The following is a 16,246-nucleotide window of genomic DNA, read 5'->3' on the forward strand; positions in this document are numbered from 1 at the left end:
TCATTCGGCTTTTGAGTTGTATCACCACTTAAATATCCAAAGAATGCGAAGAGTTAGCGCATTTTCAATTCGAACTCCATTATGGAACTTTATTGATGCACCTGGTTAGTTTTTAGAACTGTTTTTTCCTGGTTCGTTATTCCATAGAAGGAAAACAAATAATAGACAATAAAATCTCAATCGAGCCTGTGTGTTTTTTCCTGTGCTAATTAAGGAACATTATGCATTTCCGGTTATTCTACACCACTGTGACGTTCTGCCCTTACACTATAAAGGTGAAGAAAGCGGACAAACTCGCCATGCTTGGATGATAAGTCATTGTTAGTGAGGATAGATAAGGAGATGCATTAGCAAAAGATGAAGAATTCTGTGCACTGGATCATATGTTTTACGCTGGTTTGGATTCTGCTGTTGGGTAAGTGAGTTATTGCGGTGATTTGTCGTTCCTGTCCCACTCCTTCTGGGTCGATTAAGACGAACACGCCGTAAATAACGGAAGTGGTTATATTTCATGCTGTAGGATTAAACGATCTTGTTTTATGCGTGACAATTGGATATTAGGAATGAGTAATTGTGCGGTATTAATTACTGTCTTGACGGGAAGGGAAATATGTATCTTCCGATTTGGGAATGAAGTATTGAAGCATAATCTCAATAGAAAAATGTAGTAAATTCGCATGTTTATACTGAACAAGGGTACAATGTATTAAACGAGAATCTGGATTAAGCACGTGTAGTATTTTTTGTTTGTGGTATGTGTTTGTTGAGTTGAAAGTGTCACTTTTCAGTCTGGATTAGTCTTGTATTATTTTCCCCTCCCATATATTTTTATTACACCTCCAAGCCGTTACTTGAACTTACCAAACATTAGGAAAAAATCCCAGCCCAACCCGTTCTCACTCTTCGTCAATAATTCCCGCTTTCACATTCGTTTCCTTTCCGCTGCCTGAAACTTCCCAACGTCTAACGTCCATTAAGGAAACTACAACGACATTGAGTTTAATTTTTGAAAAGGTGGTAGCAAAAGTTGTTATCATTCACCGGGAACCGTCAACCGGATGAAGAACCATTTTACACAGAGATTTTTCTTTAATGTAGCCTATATTCTAGTTAACAAGCTGGTTTCTTTTCTGTTTTTTTCTCGGGATGCCCTCTCTCTGAGGGCAGACCGCGTCAAGTTTTCGGTTGGGTACCTTTTTGTTCGTCGTTTTGTTTTTCTTCCCTTCTCCCGACCTCCGACTCTCGCACTGCCACACTTTCGCGCTCCCCGAAAAAAAGAACGCCTGATCGCAGGTAGGTTAGAGGGAAATTGGGTCATTCTATTTTTTTATTCCCCCCCCCCCCCCACCCCCTATAGGGAGGTGTTGGAAACAGTCATTTCAGCAAACATGAGGATAGGATAGGATAGGATAGGATAGGATAGGACAGGATAGGATAGGATTGGATAGGATAGGATAGGATAGGATAGGATAGGATAGGATAGGATAGGATAGGATAGGATAGGATAGGATAGGATAGGATAGGATAGGATAGGATTGGATAGGATAGGATAGGATAGGATAGGATAGGATAGGATAGGATAGGATGGGATAGGATGGGATGGGATGGGATAGGATAGGATAGGATAGGATAGGATAGGATAGGATTGGATAGGATAGGATAGGATAGGATAGGATAGGATAGGATGGGATAGGGTAGGATAGGATAGGATGGGATAGGATGGGATGGGATGGGATAGGATAGGATAGGATAGGATAGGATAGGATAGGATAGGATTGGATAGGATAGGATAGGATAGGATAGGATAGGATAGGATAGGATAGGATAGGATAGGATAGGATAGGATAGGATAGGATAGGATAGGATAGAGTAGGATAACTTTATTTATACACGGTTTTTCCATCACCTACCTAGATTGCCATTATCAACTTACTATCTATCTATCTAACTAGGATTATAAAAGTTAAAAAATAATAAACCAAAGCTAAACAATAAATGCTGCTTTTCTTGGAGGCCGTGTTTAAAAATCTTACTTATAACTGTGGTGTCTCAATTTAGTCTTAAAATCATTCAAGGAAGTTGCTTGCCGTAATTCTATTGGCAAACTGTTCCACAACTGAGTTCCACTGTATGAGAAACTCTTTAGAAATAGTCAATGCGTGGTTGTGGAAGAGTTTGCGTGTTTTCAGTATTCCTTAAATGATAAGAATTCAAATTATCGCGCAAAACAAAGTTTGATCTTAAATATTCAGGTGTCAACCCATTTAAAGTTTTAAACATCATAATTGATTTTTTGTCCAATCTTTGATGACAGAGTTTTCGCCACCCTAGAGCCCGGAACAAATCATCCAAGTTGCTATCATATCCAGCGGACATCAAAATGCGGGCTGCGCGATTTTGAAGCTTTTGAAGCTTATCAGAAAGGCCTTTGTTACAATTTCCTCACACCTCATTACAATAATCAAAGTGAGGTTGAACAAGGCTATGTTAAACATTGATTAAAATATTAAATGGCGGGAGCAATCTTTTTAGAGATATTTTCAATATGACATTCCCAATTTAAAGTTTGGTCGATGTAGACCCCAAGAAATTTGGCTGATGCTACCTGTTCCACAGCCATGTCATTTATAGTTAGAGAGGGTCTTTCTGAAATATTCGATAACTTCTGCCTAGATGCAATTAGCATAAGCTCCGTTTTTGTTAGATTTAAAGTAAGCTTGTTGGCTGATAACCAAGTGTACACTTTGCTTAGATCATGATTAAGACAATTATTTAAATGGTTAACGTCAGTACATGAGGGTGTTGGAATCACAATACGTCTGAATCATTATTTCAGTCACGCGTAAGGGTGTCGGAATCACTTTTTCACACATGTGTAGCGATATAGGGGTGTCCGAATCACCATTTCGAATTCAGTCATACGTAGGGGTGTCGGAAATAAGAAATTGCTTCATCGAGAGGTGTCGAACAACAAGACCTGTCGGAATCTTGCCCTCCATGGGGGGGGGGGGGGGGGGAAATAAAAAATGGAATGACCCAATTGGTGCGGTGTAGCTGCGCTTCGATCGGCACAAAATAGCACATATTCAAATGAGACGCTGAATCACGGTGTTGTGTGACAATCAGTGACAATCTACAGGAGCACTCAACGAGAACGCTTCAAATGTTGTCTCCTGGGTTACCAGGTTGTTTAGTTACCCTTTAAGGTATATTTGCGTTGAAGCTAATACAGCATCTGTTCGAAGGCTTTAGCCGAAAATTTCAGAGTACTTTAGGCGACCGAATCACCGGCTTATTTCCCGAATTTACGAACTGTTCTTAGCTTTAAGAAAATGATAGCTGACCGCATTAGCATTTTAAACGAGTTATTTGCCCTCCAATAACGAAGGGAATAAAAGTTTTCGTGTGTTAAGAAATTCTGAGCCGACATTTTCCCAGAGAAAACTACAATTTTTTTTTAAAAACTAAATCTGAATTTCCAAGGCAGTTCGACCGAACAGTCCACCCTAAGCCGTTTGCTGTCCCTAAATTTACAACTTGCTTCCATAATTTGTTCACTGCGAAATTAGCCCGAACAGGACCCAAAACAAAGGTATTTGCTTCAGCTTACAGCAGCGCTAATGTATTAAATCGGATATTTTGCTTCGAAAGCACTTCCTCAAAGCAACTTATACGTGATGGCATCTTGGGCAAAGCAGCCGTGATAGTCAATTTTAGATTAAATCACGTCTGTCCACTCAAGCAAGGATTATGTCATCCCTATAATACGGTCACTGGATTGAACAATGCAGATATCATAGCAGATGTTCATGTGGTGGAATGTTGCAATTCAGCACATTTGCAAACTGTGCACAGCTCTCTTATTAACATGTGTCTTTTTCCTCTTAAAATCACGCATCTCAAGCCAGTATCTCATCAAGACGAGAACTCGTCACTTTGATAAGTGAACAGGTCTCCACCAAGTGCAAGCATAAAAAAAATCGTGGAAACTTATAATAGCATTTAATTAAACCCATAACATTAAATAAAACGTATGAGAGTACTTGGGAGATATGATTAAATCAACAAGGGAAAGTTCCCTTTTGTTTCCATATTCTCCATATAATTGGCCTCTATTGAAATCATGGTAGTCTGCTCAAGCTTCGGTGGTCTGTACATCAAGATAATCGAGTACAAAGATGGTCGTGGCTCACATATATTCTAAGAATTATTTGATAACTTTCGGTCTTTTATCGTTGACTGGCTTGATTGGTAAGTGATTATCAATTACTTTGTTTCCCTGCAACAGATTTAAGATTTTACTCAGAAGCCGTCGAATACTGTGGAAGGGTTAAGTTACTGTTCATCATCCATATCTAATACTCACAGTTGCACAGATACGGACCGTATTATACGTAATTTATGGTCCGTACGTCTCGCACGGACTGCCATGCACTTAGTGGTCCACTATTCTGTTACTGCACTATTTGTGTTTATATTGTAGATTTAATTAAACAGAACGATACAGGCCCAGTGTCATTCCGCATAGCAAATTCCTACTTAGTTCCTACTAATATAGTCATGTGCGAGGTATGTTGAAGTGAGCTCCAGTGATCTTTGTAAGGGGTATATCACCTGCTCGTGCAGTTTTCAATTGACCCAATTTACTGATACGCGTTGATCTTTGATACAGATTCAACCCAAGCTCGACCTCGATGTCGTGGTTCCGAATAAATCAAATAAGCTCGATTACAGCACAAATGACGCTTACGTTTCGTGAAGATGGAAAGTATGGATGTTGCGATGAGAATTTAGATTTTAGCTGACAATTGCGCAGTTTCCTGAATCAATATCAGGGGCACCAAACGATTTTGCGTCGGGAAAAATATCTGTTCAAAAGGCATTACTCACAGCAGAAACTTTTATTCAATTTTCAAGAGACGTTTTTGTGAAACTGAAATTAAATAAAAAGGGAAAAATACCGTGACCGCTTCCGGAGGGACTTTCCCCCGACCGTGAGTGTGCCGCTTCTAAACAAAAGAGTTACTTGGGATGTTAACTATGTACATCGTGTCGTTAATGGTAATTCATAAACAGGATTACTTAAAAAGCTGTTATTTAAATGAAAATTTTATCATAGTAATTGACATGAATAGCAATTTAAGCGCCGTGAATGTTATTCGCATAAGCCAGGGAAACCCAAGGAGAACCGATTTATGAAAAACACTTTTATGTAAGCTAAGAGCTAATTTCCACGTTCCGATTTATCAAGTAGGTAGGTGTTTTAAATTAGTCTCAATACAGTTTAATCTGTCCCCGAATTTCCGAACTGCTGTTGCATCTATAGTCTCCCTCGCAGCCGTTCTGTGTCTCGTCAAGCAACGCGCACAGAACGGCTGCGAGGGACACTATTGGCCACCTTACGCACTCGAAGACGACGGCGACAGCATTAGCGCAGTCAAAAAAAGAAAAGGTTCAACGAGCCGCTTAAAAAATTTTAGCATATCTCTATGTTCTCTATAAACTATAAACGTCAGTGATATAACCGAAATTGCTCACGTTTTAAGATAACCAGAACAAGTGACCATGGGCACTCGAAGGTAAATTTTCAGTTTCAGTTCTCAATCGGAACTCATCGCCTTTACTGATAAATAATTAATGTTTCTGGACAATTCAGAGTCGATCACATGTAACGCTGTAAACGTGAATAAATGTTTTTAAGTGACGTTTTTGTTGGCTTTGCCGATGAATGTCCCTATTCATAGACATGGCCGGTGATATACAGAGGCATTCACTTCGCCGTTGTACAACGGCAAAGTTTCGATCTGTAATATATAATTCTTTTACTGTAATTTACATATTGCAAAGTTGGCGATTTTTTACTCGTTCTGTATATTGAAACAATCACATAATATGTGAAAGTATGTACACCCGCCGGTGACGGGGATAAAGAGAGAGCCGGAGAGATGAGATGAAGATGAAACGGTCCGATCGTCACGTTTGTATGAGCATCGTATTCCTCACTTTAATACAGATAACTACAACTATTCTGTCTCCTGGACTGACTTTATACTCAGGTAGATTTTTTATTTTTTCTACTCCAATTTCCGACGGTCCCAAGGCCACTTGCCCTCAATCTGACAAAGGCTGCACTAAACATTCGCCTTTTCAACATTTTTTAAATTTTCTTTGCATCCAGAATATCTTTAAAACTTATGTCATCCTGCTACCTTTCAGGAATTAAAGCAACAGCAACGGCAATAGTCCCTACAAAACTGGCAGCGTGCTCCGGTGGTTCGCTAACCTTACCGGTGGAACCCGTGAAGAAGGACTTGATCCTTGACCTGTCCTGGAAATACCGATACTCTCACGACTCACACTGGATCAAAGTTGTTTACTGTAACAGGAGCATGGTCGGCTGTATGGTAACGACACCACTGTTACCAGATGGCACACGAGTATCGAGAGGAGCTAACCAGAGCTTAACCGTGGAACACTCGCGCCAGAGCAACCTCTCGAGGGACCACATCCAGTTCCAATTTGAGGTTCATTTGACGAACAGCCCTGTGCGTCGTAGTATTTTTGAAGTGGAATTCACCATTGTCTGTAAGTCTAGTCAATTTTCATAGTGTTTACTTTCTCAACCTGTTGAACTGTCCTTGGCCGTCCCATGAGTGCCACGACCTACAAAGGGTCTCATGGTTAAGTTGCATACCTTCGGAGTGTAAATGCAACCTTACGTGAAAGAAGGCTATAACTGGCCCTGTTCCTGACCACTACTTTACGTACTTACTTCAAAAGTTGTGAATTGAAGACTTATTGCCTGTCGTAAGCCCGGGGGGGGGGGGGGGGGTACTTGGGTTCAGTTTTGCTGGGTATGTGCCGCTGGCCTCTTAGAGCCCCTGCCCCATTATAGTCTATTTTGTGGCCAGTTATAGACCCCATCTTAGTCACTTTTAGGGAAAATATAATTTTCGCAATCCCAACTAAGTCAGTTTCTATTTATGCATCTACTTTCAAGAACGGAATGTAATGCGAGGTGATTGTTACATTTAATAAACAGCAACGTTCTGAACTTTTTAACCGAGACCATTTTGAATCCCTACTTAATAGAATTTTCCTACCCCAAAAATCGGAAAATGTGCGACCCAATCCTAGTAACTCTATTGAAAATGCAACCCCATTCTTGTCAATCCATTCGTGAAAATGCGACCCCATCCAGCGGCACATCCCATTAGCCTCTTATAAGGAAGTACCCTCCCCCCCCCCCCCCCCCCGGGTCGTAAGAAAGGGTCGACTTTCTCAAATTCACATTTCCTGGAGACCAGTCAGGCGCTCACTTTCAAAAAATTCACGTCTGGCAAGTCCGATGAATGGGATATGTAATTTATGGGAAAATAAGCTTAAACGCGAGCAAGATCATATCATTATGCTAAAACAAGAGGTGTTGAGCTTCAGGAATAAGACCAACGGATGGAGGGGTCGGGTGGTACAGGGGATCGTTTGTAACTGTAACTGACTTGTCTTTATAGTGGTTCGTTGTAAGCCAAACAGTTTCGATTCATTTGTTTATTTAGCTGCAAGCAACAGCAACTGGAGGATAACACCAAATATGCCTTATTTTTTGGCAAGATCATAGATCGGCTTTCAACTTGCCTAATAGTTTGACCTCTTCTCTTTCACCTTCAGGTGTGTCGACTTGGTTAGATGGTAGACTCAATTTGACCAGAGTTTTGTTTGACATTTACCCACCGGAACAACTGGTCGAAATAGAGCTTTTTGACGCAAACGGTAGAAGGTTTGCGTACATCGACACTGAAAGGGGCACAACTGCGAACATGGGAAACAACAAACGGCCAATGCCAGCTTTCTGGAGCAGGTTGAAGGTTATAGATGGCTCTTTAATGCTAACTAGAATACAGAAGAAGGATAACGGCACCAAGATGATAAGCAAAGCACACTTGACAGACATCTCGTCAAAGAGAGCAAGAAGTTCAAACACGATATCTGTTCAAGTGACAACGATCCAGATTCTAGTTTATACTCCAGGTAATTGCCTTTTTGTAGTATTTTGTTTCACTAACTTTAGTAAACTCTCTCAAAGTAGGCACCACTATAGGAAGGCAACCCTCTAAGTCGGACACAATCTCGTCGACCGACTGGCTGATTTTCGAATTTAGTCACCTGTCTGCCTGTACCTATAGGAGAAATTCGGACACCTCAAGAGTCACCAGACATTTCTGTTCACCCTGAGACGTGTCCGTAAAATTCAGCGGGGACCAATCAAACCGGATCCTCTCTTTGGATTTAATTTGCCATAGACAACTTGAAGTTGAACAGCAAATATCAAGGGTAAAACTAGTGCACTAACGATTAAATCTCTTTAAGCGGTCATCAGCAGCTCTCTTGTTGACTACTGGCTAATGACTACTAGAGCTTTAGCTGAGAAAGAAAACTAAACGTACAATGCTTCAAGCTACTGTATTCTTCGTTTCCCACAGGTTCAGAGCCGTCTGACCCTTCTCCTCTGAAATCGTCTTCATATTCAATGAATGAGAGTGCATCACCGTCCACTATCGCTGTCAGTCCAGTCGGCAGTACATCAGCTACGCCAGTAATGCGTAATGACGCATCAGGTGCTCAAGTACAACTTTTGACAGTCATTCTGACTTTGTTGGCAATTTTTCTTTGCCTCAACCTGAGATGACGTGAGACAAAAGATGAAATCAATGAAAAACAAGCACAAAAATTCTACTAAAGGAGGAACGAAACTTTTACCACGGATTGCATGTTGTTGCCTCCTTCCATTCGGTGAATATCCGAGTATATATCAAATAGAAATGTAAAAAGTAAGGTGAAGTTTTTGCGTCCGACTTTATTACCTTAATTTTATTTATTCCATTTTGTGTTCGCTTTTATATTATTTTGTAAAGACAACTAACCAACTTACTCATTTCTTCGAAGACTTACCCATTTTTTACCGTTTTGTACTATTTATTTTCACTTCATTTCAAGTACTTTAAAAGAAGCAAACAAGGTGTTCAAGTTCTACAATAAACCATTGCTACTGATTGAGAAAAGGAAATAATATATTAATATACGATGGATCCTAATTAATCAAAGACACAATAAATTTCAGGAAGTGCCTAGAACATACTCAGCAGCCGGAAATCGTTTTGACGAACTTCAATGCTTCGGCAGTCGATTATTCTTAAGACCACTATTGATTCATTTTCCAAATCATGTTATATAACGAAGTGTTAAAACGGTTTCAACGCAATTCAACACTTTTAAGAACAAAGGAAATATTGAATTGATGTTGAATGAAAGTTTAAACCAATTTAAATTTGATTTAACACACTTCCAACAATCTTTCAACATTTTTTTTGCACTGTCTTTTAACAATGTTGAAAGACCTGTTCAAACGCTCCCGACATTTACGTGTTAGCCGTTATGTTTCCGTAAGGTTTCACGCGTTTCCGCAACGTTTCAGTTTGCGGATTCTTGACATTTCGTCCTGTGTTGGCTCAACAAAGTGTTGAACGCATGTTGAAGCAAATGTTGAAACCGCTTAAACGAGCCTTTAGAGTAAAACCCTCACACTGAAAACGACTGCATGTTAGCCCACAATTCTAAGAATGCTAAGTGTTTAGATTTTTTTAAACTTTTTCCGGCTGCTGGGTATAGACAAGCTATAGACACGGCCTAATTTTTAAAAACTTCTTTTGTCTTTGAATTCTATTTAAAGGACGATACGGTACCCTCGCCAATAAATATAGCCTTTTCCTACTTTTTCTTTAATTGTACGTATTCAGTATTTTGTAACGTTCTATTTAAATTTTGCAGTCTGATCGTGAAAGTTGCTGGCAACGAAATTAAGTCAGGAAAATGAGATATTTTTATATTCGCTTGTGAGACTTCTGAAATGGAGAATTCACTGCATCAGAATTGTGTCATCACCATTAAATGACATATAGTAAGTAGATAAAAAAATGTGGTAAATTACAAAATAATGGTAGTATGTGTATGCGCGCGGGCGCCATTGACTGTTTTTTTACCTTATATAATCTAAACCAGAAATAGAATATGTTTTTATTTCAGTACTTACGTGTAATATAAATCTACATTTCAAAGTTATGGGTGAAATTAAAAAAAAAAAGAGAGAAGATTTTTGACTTAATCCTGTTGTTTTATGTCTCTGAAATCTTTATGTTGGTAACCTGAGTTTGTAAAACGTTTAGTGTTGACGGTCTTGACTTGTAGCTCTCTTTGGTTTGCATTCCTTCTGAGCAGGCGCCCCAGTGTTTGTACTGAAGTTGCCCATCCCATCCCTGCATCTCGCATGCATGCAATCTTGTGGTATATCTTGTAACTGATTTTAATGTTGCAAAAATGATGTTTATAACTGGAAAACTTATCAACATTTCGAAAAAACGAAAACAAAAAACAAAAAAAACAAAAAACACCTCAACGTTTATAAGTTAGCTATAGGTATTCCAAGAGTCTCAACTAAGGAAGTGTTTCTCTGCTAGGAATGTTGTTGTCGTTTAAAATTCAGCCCATACGTCGGACGGCACCTAGATTCAATGCTTGAAATTTGTTGCAAAGACTAATTAATAGCTTGATCCTATATCCTGCCATTTTAGATAGTGGGGAAAGGCACGAAGAGGAAGCCCGCGTCTATTTCCGCCCACTCCGAGTCAATAGCTGAATCAGTGCTCCTCTTACCTTAGGGCCTAAATGTGGAAGACTTGAAATAGTTGAAATGGTGGCTCCTAATCTAATCATTGATAAAGCCTTTATGCCGCAGTGCCATTCTTTCAGTTTGAAACTTGAAACTTGTTCGGCCGGTTACTGACTGGCCTTGCAAGCTTGAAATCGGGGCACCCTCCTCCCCTAAAATTTTCTCACGGAAAACTGAGATACAAGTGTGGTTTAAATCCGACTTATCAAGAACAAGGGTCATCAGATTCTCGAAGACCTCCTTAGTTGATAAATTTAATATGTATCCTTTTTTAAGTATTGTTTCTTAACAACAGAGGACCGTTGGACTGCTGACGAAAGGCGGATGGAGTCAGTTTGCACGCTCAAATTTGGTTTAAGGCCTTGGATGATCAACATCTCGTAAATTAAGCAGTCGAATTTGCTGCGGCATTTTTTACAGCCCATGGACATTGGGCATGTGCTTGCCAGTTGAGGAATTCACTGACGGTTGGTGCAAACGACAAAGTTCATACTGTATAGACCTAATTTGAATAGATACACAATGCATTTTTGGCTGATTATTTTTGGTTTCGGTTTCAACTACCCTGGGCTTTAAAATGCCATTTCGATTTTTCCTCGATTATGCTGCACGTGGATTCAGTAGCTGTTTCTTGTACTGTTGGCCGTTCTCTGGTCTTAAAATTAGATACTGAAAATGATGAAGGTTACTTCGCTGCAATTATCTTTGAACACTGGACCTGTTGTCTATAGCCTGGTTCAGGTTTGTGAATAAGTTATTTCCATAGTCACAACGGAAACAAAATGACAATTGTATTGTTTTCACTCATTTACATTCAAACCACGAAGAAACAGTCACTTTGCCTTGATAATGATGGTAGTCACATCGATATATCGTACAACATAAGTTTTAATTTTTCTGTTGAAGTTTGTCATTTCAGAGTAAACCTCTAATCATACGACTTCGACCACTTCCCGAGTTTCATTTTGACACTTGGCATTCTTGCCATGTATTTTTAGTTCTTAGGTCATGCAAACCAAGTTTGCCTTATTTTAATTTTTGTTTGTGCTTCATTTTTCACAATTCCGTTTTTATCCGTCCAAGGTAGCAGACAGCCTATCGAAAGCTCATTATAATCTTGACCAGAGACCACTACTCTGTATGTGCCGTAGAATATGCCAGAAAAGCATCTACATGAATGCGCTGACATGGCGTCAAGTCAGGGTCACTAATTAAAATCACGAAATTAAAAAGAACGCCCTGAGCCGTGTCACTGTTGATAGCGGATATATAGTAAGCATTTCGCGGAAGCGGGAAGGAATCTTTCCCAATCGTTGCCGGTGAGCTCAGTCCGTTTCAGTTTTAATCCGACGTGTTTTAACTGAACTACCAAACATAAAAAGAGAAAGGATGAGCCATCTGGAACACAACGAAAAGGTGAGCTCCAGTTCATGTCTCTAACTGATTGTAACCATACAAATACTTGACAAAAATAACTGAATACGGTGTCTTTGACGATTATAGCAAAAACCACAGAAATCAGATTTTACCTTTTGCTTCAAGCTCAGTTGTTCGAAAGTCGGTTTACCCTCGGCGCGAGATTAAAAGTTTGGAACTGCAGAATTATCGCTATAGAACAGATCTATAACCGCATGATCATGTGCGGATTCATCCCTGAGAATTGAAACTCAAAAACAATCCCCCAGCTTAGCTTAGTTCAGCTTAACTCATGCACCTCTCGTTTGAGGAACTGGCAGGGGTCAAGATTTTATTCTCGTTTACTTTCTGATCCTTTCCAGCAAAAAAAAAATCAAACTAAAACGAATGTGCTTTTAGATTAGTTGCAACGTACGATTTCCGCCTTTTGCCCCATACGCTTCTGCACAGATCGTTTATGACTTGGTCACATGATATTGTTTTCGGTCTTTCGAAGTCACTGAAGATATCTTACAAACATTTTTTTCCCTGCACTGACAGCATTATTAATCCCCAAAGGACAAATTTTTATAGTTCTTTCTATATTACTGGTTTCTTCAACTAAATAATAAAGGGCCACGAACAGGCTATTTTTTATGCAAATATCAAAAATAAGTAAAATGTCAGTCGACGGGGAAACTGCCGAGAAAACGAAACCGAAATACCTTTTGTCTACGCGTCCAACGGAAGTGAACAAAAAACCGTTTTAATGGCTTCCCTTGACTATTTAACCTACCATCAAGTGTTCCACTCGGCAAACTGAAGAGCCGTGATAAAATTGAGCCTGATTTCAAGTAATTATCTGTTTCACTTCGCGAAAACGTTGATCGATTCTCATCGAGAAGATTGCGCGGAACGGTAGGGTTTTTCCCGAGCTCAACTAAAGTAAACAACGCTTTTTAAAGATCTTCGCTAGTTGGCAAGGCACCCAAAGGTATTTTCGGTGGAATTTTGTTTTCGGAACGCATATAGTGCTTCAGGAAAATTCGGTTTTACTTGCGATTGAAAAGCTATATTTTTCCTCAGCGAACTGATTTCACCTCAAACCGTCATAACCTAACGAGCTTACCCTATCCCTCAGCTTGTTTTTGGAGGGGCAAATATGCCGTTTGACGTGCAAAGTACGGCCACCTAGCAATCTCGAAAAGCTAACGGCTCAGAGATTTTCGGGGACTTCAATTTTCAAGTTACAAATCCAAACAAATCACAAATGAGTAGCCTAAATATACGTTCAAAAGGGCATAAAACGAGACACCAATGACGTATTGTGCTCGAACGTTCTATTTGGGTGCCCCTGCTTTGTTTCGACGCAAATATATATACGGTGAGATTCTTGTTACCAGTTTTCGTACCGTGTAAGAAACCTTGTAACATTAATTCTTGTCACAAAGAAGTTGCATGTGACCGGAAATCGTAATCGAAAGCGCAAGTAGATGATCCAACATCGAGAAGAAATTGCAATTGTGTTTACAATTTGGGACTTACAGAGCGTAAAGAAAAGTGCAGCAGGGTTTTTTTTTTCTTTCGTTTTGTTTTGTTTTGTTTTGCTTTTAATTTGTGATGCGAATACTTGAAGTGCAAAGAGACGAAGTATTTTAAGTTCAATTCCAGCATCTTTACCCTAATTTGAGGCGTATTTCGCGGAAAGCCCTTTTGAATGTTAATATATGAAACACATACTGTTTGAACTGCGGATGAAAACTAAAATAGAACAAAGATTCTCGCAGTTTGTACGCAACTTAGCAGTTGCGCAAAGAAATAAAGCCTGAAAAAAATTCAGGCTTGAACGGGATTCGAACCCATGACCTCTGCGATGCCAGTGCCGTTGCTCTGGTCATATTGTGAGCCCTTTTGTTGCTAGAATGTTCTTCAGTAATCCTGTCGGTCTGTACGTGCGAACTTCGAAAGCCTATAACTTGTTTAATATTTTAGATAGCAATCGTCACAAAATTTGGTGAATTTTCCTGGAATTTATATGGAAACACTTAAATGTCGTTGAGATTCGATGTTACCATGGCAACTACTTTTTTCAGATAATGAATTTCACATTTAACGATTTAAGCCTATTTTGCTGTTACTCTGTTGTTCTGGTTACTTTTTGGTGACTTTCTGATGTTTTGGAAGAACTTAGAAGCAGTTTTTGGGACGGAATCCAACTCCAACCCCTGTCTAGATAGGGTTTCATATCGCAAATTATTCCACCTCGCTTCACATCAGATAGAAGCATTACCGGCCGCATAATATAACAAGCAGATAAAAAAATTCGTCGAATATAAGCGCCTCGCAGAGCCTGTAATGGGCATTCTCCTTCCCTAACTTAGCTTAAACTCACTCATAAAAAAGCCAGGAATTAAACCAGCTGCCGTTCATCTACAAGGAATTCTGGCAAAATTTTTCGACGAAACCCAAAGCGTTTAGATCGTCGTCTAGTTTGGGTATTGCTTTTGTCCCAGGTGCCTTTGAATTTGATCCCGGAAGTGACGATCATTCCTCCTTCTTCTACCACAGGAAAAGCTACTCGAGAACCTTGAACGATTTGCAAATGCTGTCGCAGGATTTCTCAACAACTTCAAGTGGGCATGCGCTGTGTTGATCCTCGCGGCTCGCCTGGTTGGGATCTCCATGTTCACTACTTGGGCATGGGATTGTTTCTCCAGGGAATTTCAAACCACACCGCTTTGTGAGAATTTTCGTCTCTTTCCTCACCCTGCAAGCTTTGAAGCTGCCTGGCTTTTCCTGTGCGCTGCAAGTTCTTTTTTGTTGATCATTTATGCACGCCGTTTGTCTTCCTTCCCAGGATTTCCGGCGGTTTTACGGCACATCTGCAGGAAAAAGTACTTCTGGAAGATCCTTATAACACTTATGTCAGTGTGTATTTACGACCTTCTGGTAATTCTACACGAGCCAAAAGCATCCAAAACAATTTCGTACGTGCTTTTCATGTCTGAAAAGTCTTTGCTAGTGGCACTGGTACTCTTCTTGAACTTTCTCCCATCAGTGAATCTGTCTCGAACCCCATCTACGCTGAAATTGGTGATTTATAAAGCAGCGTTACTCCTGTATGCACTTGAGGGTTACACCATGGCCATTCTTGGTTCGACAATTGCTGTCTACAACGTTCTCACTGTGTCGGATCCTCCTGGCACAGCTCTGACACACCCGACCTCTTCAAATGTCCAGAAAAATTGGACTCTGCCCAGCGCTCAGCCGTTACAAGGGGGAAACAATGGGGAGTCTACCGCGCATCCGCCAGACATGAAAGCTGTCGTTGATTTGATGCTCTTGATGACCAATAATGCGTTGAGATATTACTTAGCGGATTTCTTCTTTTCAAAGCTCTTTGATCACGATGTGGACATCTTGGGGGGCGGAACAAAAAGCATCTCTGAAAGTCTTGCAGTAAACAGAGCTGACGACATAGCTACGGCAGACACAGCGCACGAAACTCAAGAGGCGTCCACTCATATGATAAACCCTGTGTGAATGGAAGTGAAATCTTCAGATCGTTTCACATCCCCCGGGGGGGGGGGGGGGAGGGGGGCGGTGTACTCCCATATATGGGCTATATAGGTACGTGCCGCGAGATAGGGTATAGTTTTTGAGGTTCCCAGTCCTTAAATGGAGTATCATTTTTTCCTCATTTAGCAACGCGTTCCTGGATTAGTCATTAGATAGGGTACCTAAATTGTATCAGTTAAATTGAAACTTGTAAGCGCCACGTTTTACGAAAAAGAAATGGCTTTTTAAAACTGCCGTCCGCTTCAAGGTCCGCTGAAGTATCAGAAAAGCGATTTTCATAGAGATTTGTGTTCATCCGTGCACATTAGCCGTTGTTTGGGTCCCTTGAATAGGGTGTCATTTTTCGGGTTCGGTCCTTAAAAAGGGTATCCGTTTTCCCTTCCTTTACCCTTAAATAGGGTCACGGTTCGAGAACCTTCGCGGCACACCCCTATCGAAAATTTTCGGGAGTACCCCCCCCCCCCCCCCCCACGGTTCACATCGGACTCAGCATCTTTCAGATTAATAATAATAATAATAATAATAATAACTACTTATATAGCGCTTATC

General features: G+C 40.2%; 2 protein-coding genes across 3 annotated transcripts; both read left to right on the top strand.

The window, feature by feature from the left end:
• Nucleotides 1-307: 307 nt before the first annotated feature.
• LOC146483297 (uncharacterized) lies at nucleotides 308-10,153 on the top strand. 2 transcript variants are annotated; one of them, XM_085106002.1, is made up of 4 exons: nucleotides 308-415; nucleotides 6,217-6,585; nucleotides 7,669-8,028; nucleotides 8,481-10,153. In XM_085106002.1, exons 1-4 carry the CDS (start codon nucleotides 358-360, stop codon nucleotides 8,684-8,686), a joined length of 993 nt encoding a protein of 330 aa, XP_084962128.1. In that variant the 5' UTR covers nucleotides 308-357; the 3' UTR covers nucleotides 8,687-10,153. The 2 variants fall into 2 exon arrangements, with proteins under 2 accessions (XP_084962128.1, XP_084962127.1); XM_085106001.1 differs by lacking the exon at nucleotides 308-415 and adding an exon at nucleotides 4,141-4,251.
• Nucleotides 10,154-11,880: 1,727 nt separating this feature from the next.
• Nucleotides 11,881-16,165, top strand: LOC146483298 (uncharacterized). The gene is made up of 2 exons (XM_085106040.1): nucleotides 11,881-12,139; nucleotides 14,687-16,165. Exons 1-2 carry the CDS (start codon nucleotides 12,113-12,115, stop codon nucleotides 15,659-15,661), a joined length of 1,002 nt encoding a protein of 333 aa, XP_084962166.1. The 5' UTR covers nucleotides 11,881-12,112; the 3' UTR covers nucleotides 15,662-16,165.
• Nucleotides 16,166-16,246: the final 81 nt, after the last annotated feature.

The sequence above is a fragment of the Pavona decussata genome, unplaced genomic scaffold (genome assembly GCF_977016875.1).
Source record: "Pavona decussata unplaced genomic scaffold, jaPavDecu1.1 SCAFFOLD_39, whole genome shotgun sequence".
NCBI lineage: Eukaryota > Metazoa > Cnidaria > Anthozoa > Scleractinia > Agariciidae > Pavona > Pavona decussata.

Excerpts from the sequence above, each read along its gene's own strand:
- LOC146483297 (XM_085106001.1), top strand. The coding sequence starts at position 4,179 with ATGGTCGTGGCTCACATATATTCTAAGAATTATTTGATAACTTTCGGT. Across the intron at positions 4,252-6,216 it reads ATCGTTGACTGGCTTGATTG|GAATTAAAGCAACAGCAACG; the intron begins GTAAGTGATTAT and ends GCTACCTTTCAG. Across the intron at positions 6,586-7,668 it reads AGTGGAATTCACCATTGTCT|GTGTGTCGACTTGGTTAGAT; the intron begins GTAAGTCTAGTC and ends TTTCACCTTCAG.
- LOC146483298 (XM_085106040.1), top strand. The coding sequence starts at position 12,113 with ATGAGCCATCTGGAACACAACGAAAAG. Across the intron at positions 12,140-14,686 it reads ATCTGGAACACAACGAAAAG|GAAAAGCTACTCGAGAACCT; the intron begins GTGAGCTCCAGT and ends CTTCTACCACAG.